The sequence below is a fragment of the Papilio polytes genome, unplaced genomic scaffold (genome assembly GCF_000836215.1).
Source record: "Papilio polytes unplaced genomic scaffold, Ppol_1.0 DF822622.1, whole genome shotgun sequence".
Classification (NCBI taxonomy): Eukaryota; Metazoa; Arthropoda; class Insecta; order Lepidoptera; family Papilionidae; genus Papilio; species Papilio polytes.
This window is the reverse complement of record NW_013526582.1, coordinates 1,258,294-1,262,567: the sequence shown is the minus strand read 5'-3', so window position 1 is coordinate 1,262,567 and position 4,274 is coordinate 1,258,294. Positions and strand designations below refer to the sequence as shown.

General features: G+C 32.2%; 2 protein-coding genes across 2 annotated transcripts in view; one reads left to right on the top strand and one right to left on the bottom strand.

Moving 5' to 3' along the window:
* Nucleotides 1–148: 148 nt before the first annotated feature.
* Nucleotides 149–2,193, top strand: LOC106105939 (zinc finger protein 16-like). Its single transcript, XM_013286431.1, has one exon. It carries the CDS (start codon nucleotides 218–220, stop codon nucleotides 1,319–1,321), a length of 1,104 nt encoding a protein of 367 aa, XP_013141885.1. The 5' UTR covers nucleotides 149–217; the 3' UTR covers nucleotides 1,322–2,193.
* A 199-nt stretch (nucleotides 2,194–2,392) lies between these two features.
* Nucleotides 2,393–4,274, bottom strand: part of LOC106105941 (dosage compensation regulator) — a 20,633-nt gene continuing 18,751 nt past the window's right edge. The window contains 2 exon segments of the mRNA XM_013286433.1: nucleotides 2,393–2,964; nucleotides 3,694–3,852. Of these exon segments, the coding sequence (XP_013141887.1) occupies nucleotides 2,470–2,964; nucleotides 3,694–3,852 (654 nt within the window). The 3' untranslated portion in view covers nucleotides 2,393–2,469.

Genomic DNA, 4,274 nt, shown 5'->3' with positions numbered 1-4,274 from the left:
AGAAATATGTTTCAAGTTGGTAGCACTGAAAATTCTTTAGTGACATACTCTTTGTTACTGTCAATTGTCAATGTCACTGGCTTAGTAACAAAATATAAACAAATAAAGGTTTCAAATATTTAATTTAATAAAACAATTATCTCAATCTAAATGAAATGTTCCAATATTAATTAAGTTAAGTTATTTATTTAATAAGGAAAAAAAATTGTACATCATCATGGTTGGATCGTTGATGCTATGGAAGTTAATGCATTGTAAACGTTTCAAGAGATCTTCAAGGAACAATAAGAAAGGAAAGAATTTCGATATCCCTGTATCTTCTACAGATCCTTTAATTACTCCGAAAATAGAAGTAACCGAGGTAAGCAATACGTGTAGAGTTTGTCTTAAAAATGGTGAGATTCCAATATATGACGATAATCGTACACAAGATATTTCTGAAGCATTAATTAACTTCGGCGGTATAGAAATAACACCTGACGATGAATATCCAAAATTTCTATGCGAATCTTGCTATTCACTTTTACGAGGCGCTATTTTATTTAGAAAAACCGCTCAAGATTCCGATCAAATATTACGATGTCCTCAGAAAGAATCTGATAATGAAAGCATTAATGTAACAGACACATCTTTTGAATACGATATAAAGGAGAAACAGCGAAAAAAGTACATTTGCAAGAAATGCGATATCGATTTCGATACATTTACAGAATATAGTGAACACAGATTATCACAAGAGCATGAAAATTTGAGGCATACATGTCCGGTATGCAAGAATTCCTACAGTTCGTTATACTTTAAGAAACATATGGCTATACATACATTAGACTCATCATATGTATGTGATATTTGTGGTAAAAAGTTTATAGTAAAAGGTTTATTTACTCGTCATAGACAGACTCATTTCAACAACTTTCCGTACAGTTGTTCTTTATGTCCATATAAAGGTAGATTTAAAGAATCATTGAAGATGCATATGAGACACCATACTGGAGAAAAGCCTTACCAATGTACACATTGTCCTAGCAAATTTGTGAACAAAAGTAATTTAAATAAACACATGTTGATACATAAAGATGGTTTTGATTTTAATTGTGAGAATTGTGGTAGGGGATTTAATTACAAAAGATCTCTTGAACAACATATAAAAGTTGATCATAATGGTGTAAAAGACCATATTTGTAATTTATGTGGAAAAGCATTTGGGTATAGGAAGCAAATGATGAAACATCAATTAAGAGTTCATAAACGAGAGAAATTTAAAAGCGGCAGAATGCCGTTGTATCTCCAAATAGAAAATAAAGAACAATTACAAAATTAGACAAATAGAAGACCTTTAGAATAGTAAATAGATATGAAATCAATTGAAAAACTAAGTTAAATCTTCATGCAAATTGTACAGGTTTTTTTAAATACCTGCACGAACAGATTTTTCAAGATTTGGAACAGACATAGACTTGGATGAACATAGACTATAAGTAGTCTATATTATTAAGTAAAACTTAACTTAGGGCCTGTCCCACTACTCGCTGAGAGGCTCAGATAGCTTAAAAATGTTGACCATCAGAAACATAATCTGTTATTTTCATCACACTTTACATGTTGGATTGTTATCAGACACTTTACAATTTGGTAGGCCAGGCCCTTAGTAAGCTAAGTTTAAATAAATTCCATGCCGATGAAGTCACAGGTGCAAGTGTTTATTATATACAAATTATATTGTTCATATATATAGTTAAGTTATAGTTAATTATTTCACTGTATAACATATTTTCTATAATCAATGTTTATGAATATAGATTTAAAGCAGAAAGTGTTTATATTGTAGTTCCAATCCATCTGGACAAATAATTTAAGTTAAGAAACCATTATTTTGTAATCTATAATAATATTATAAAGATGAAAGATTTTAGAAATTCTTTCACCGTTAAAAAGGTTTTTTATCTGTGACATGTTTATTTCTATTTTTAAAATTTCACACAAGCAAAGTCGCCAGCAAGTTAGTTATAGATAAACCACAATCAGCATATGGTTTCTGGTTGGGTTTTACGTTTTTGGTTGCAGTAATTATTGTTACAAAACCAGCTACATATAAACTATACAACTGTACATAACTAGATATGAATAAATTATTATAAAATGAGATAAATGCAGTTAACATTTGTAGAAATTTCTATTTTGTTGTAAAAAGGAAAGATTTGTAATTCTCGTATGTAATAATAAACTCAAAAAAACTATATATCGATTTTATTCTATCACCATTAGAAGTTATGTTATTACTAACATGGGTTATATTCTTCTTTTGTTTATGAGCAAACGATGACGCGAGTAAAACCTAGTATTTAATAAGTATTATCCTTTTGTTTGAAAAAGGGAGTAAATAAAAAAGACATTTAATTCTATTATTTATTCATGTCTTACATACTTAAATAGTAAGTGAAGTTTACGTCAAAACATTAACTTAAGTTATTATTGCCAGCTACCACTGCTCGTATTACCATAGCCATCATTACCTTGGTATCCACTTGTATTACCATAATTGTTATTACCAAAGCCGCTTTGATTATTAAATCCGTTTCCATAGGAATTACCTTGGTTACCAAAACTGTTAAATCCTCCTCTATTGCTGAAACCACCTCTATTTCCGAAACCTCCTCTATTTCCGAAACCACCTCTATTTCCGAAACCTCCCCGATTCCCGAAACCTCCACGATTGCCGAATCCTCCCCTGTTGTTGAAACCTCTATTTCCGAAGCTGCTTTGATTGCCAAACCCTCCCCTATTGCCGAAACCACCTTGATCTCCGAAACTCCCACTACCAAAGTTCCCTCTGTAACTATTCGTGCCCCAACCTCTGGTGCCCCTCTTTGCCGCATCCGTTCTAAATGTGGGCGCGCTCACGTCTCGTTGTATGTTATAATCACCCGCATCAAATACACAAAGTGATTTAATACAATGTAATACCTGAAATAGAGAATGTTTCCATATTTAATTTACTAATCTCATGGGAAAGTTTAGATGGATGGATGTTAGAGTTTGTAGCGTGAACGGCGGGATTTCGATGAAATTCGGTATAGAACACATAGGCTACTCACTTTTTTTATATTCTACGCAGGCGAAAGCTGATACTATTATAAAGAATAGATTTGTATTTTTGTATATATAAAAATAAAAAACTATTAGGCAGATTCAAAAACGTCTTTCACCAGTTTTATGTTCAGTGTGTGTAATGTTTTTTTTATTATTTTTAATTTCACGTATGAAGTTGCGAGCTACAGTTATATATAAATGCGATAGTTTAGATGGATGGATGTTAGTTTGCCTAAACTGCTGAACGAATCTTGATGAAATTTGTCATAGATGTAGAGGATAGTCTGGAACACATGGCTACTTACTTATATTTTTTAATATAGTAGTAAGATTTATCGTTGGAATATCTTTTGAGAATATAGTTATCGTATATGGGTGCAAGGAAGTTGAAATTTCCTCATATGTATTTGCTTTTAGATTACTTTTTTTATTATTTTTATTTTTCTACACACATGTAATTTTACAATGCTCCGATAAACAAATTAGACAGATTCAAAGTCACAATTTTAATCACGAGACCGAGGAAGAAAAGTTCCATAGCGATTGGATACTTTGGGTATAACTGCTGCCTATGCAAAGTATAACTGCCTTTTACTAAGTTACCTTTTTCTCAACATTAGAGAATTCCAGTGCAGCATCAGGAGTAGCCGCAGCTCTTTCTACCAGTTGTTCCACAGCCGGTCTGAGAGCTACTATAAGGGCAGCTGTACGCGGACTCATATTGAAGTTTAACCAATTATCTAAACGGACAACATTGTCCACCTGAAATATAACAATTTGAAATAATTTGACGTTAATTCTAAGAAAATTAAAGAAATTTGACTGACATAATCCAATACCGCTTACAAATTGTCGAATTTGAGGCAAGGTGAAACAAAATTTGTCCCTTGGCATGGACTAAAGGCTAAAAAGGGGATTCTTATATCATACTGTAGCTTCACTAATGTTATAAATTTACTAATTATAACATTAGTGAAGCTATATTATTATAAATGCGAAAGTTTAGATGGATGGATGGATGGATGTTTGTTAGAGTTTGTAGCCTAAACTGCTGAACGGATCTCGATGAAATTTGGTATAGATGTAGAGTATAGTCTGGAAGAAAAGAAAGGAGAGTAAACAGCTACCTATTAAGCTAGCTCGTACCACCTTTCGACTGCATCGTCACCTCCTTTAGGTGGGAT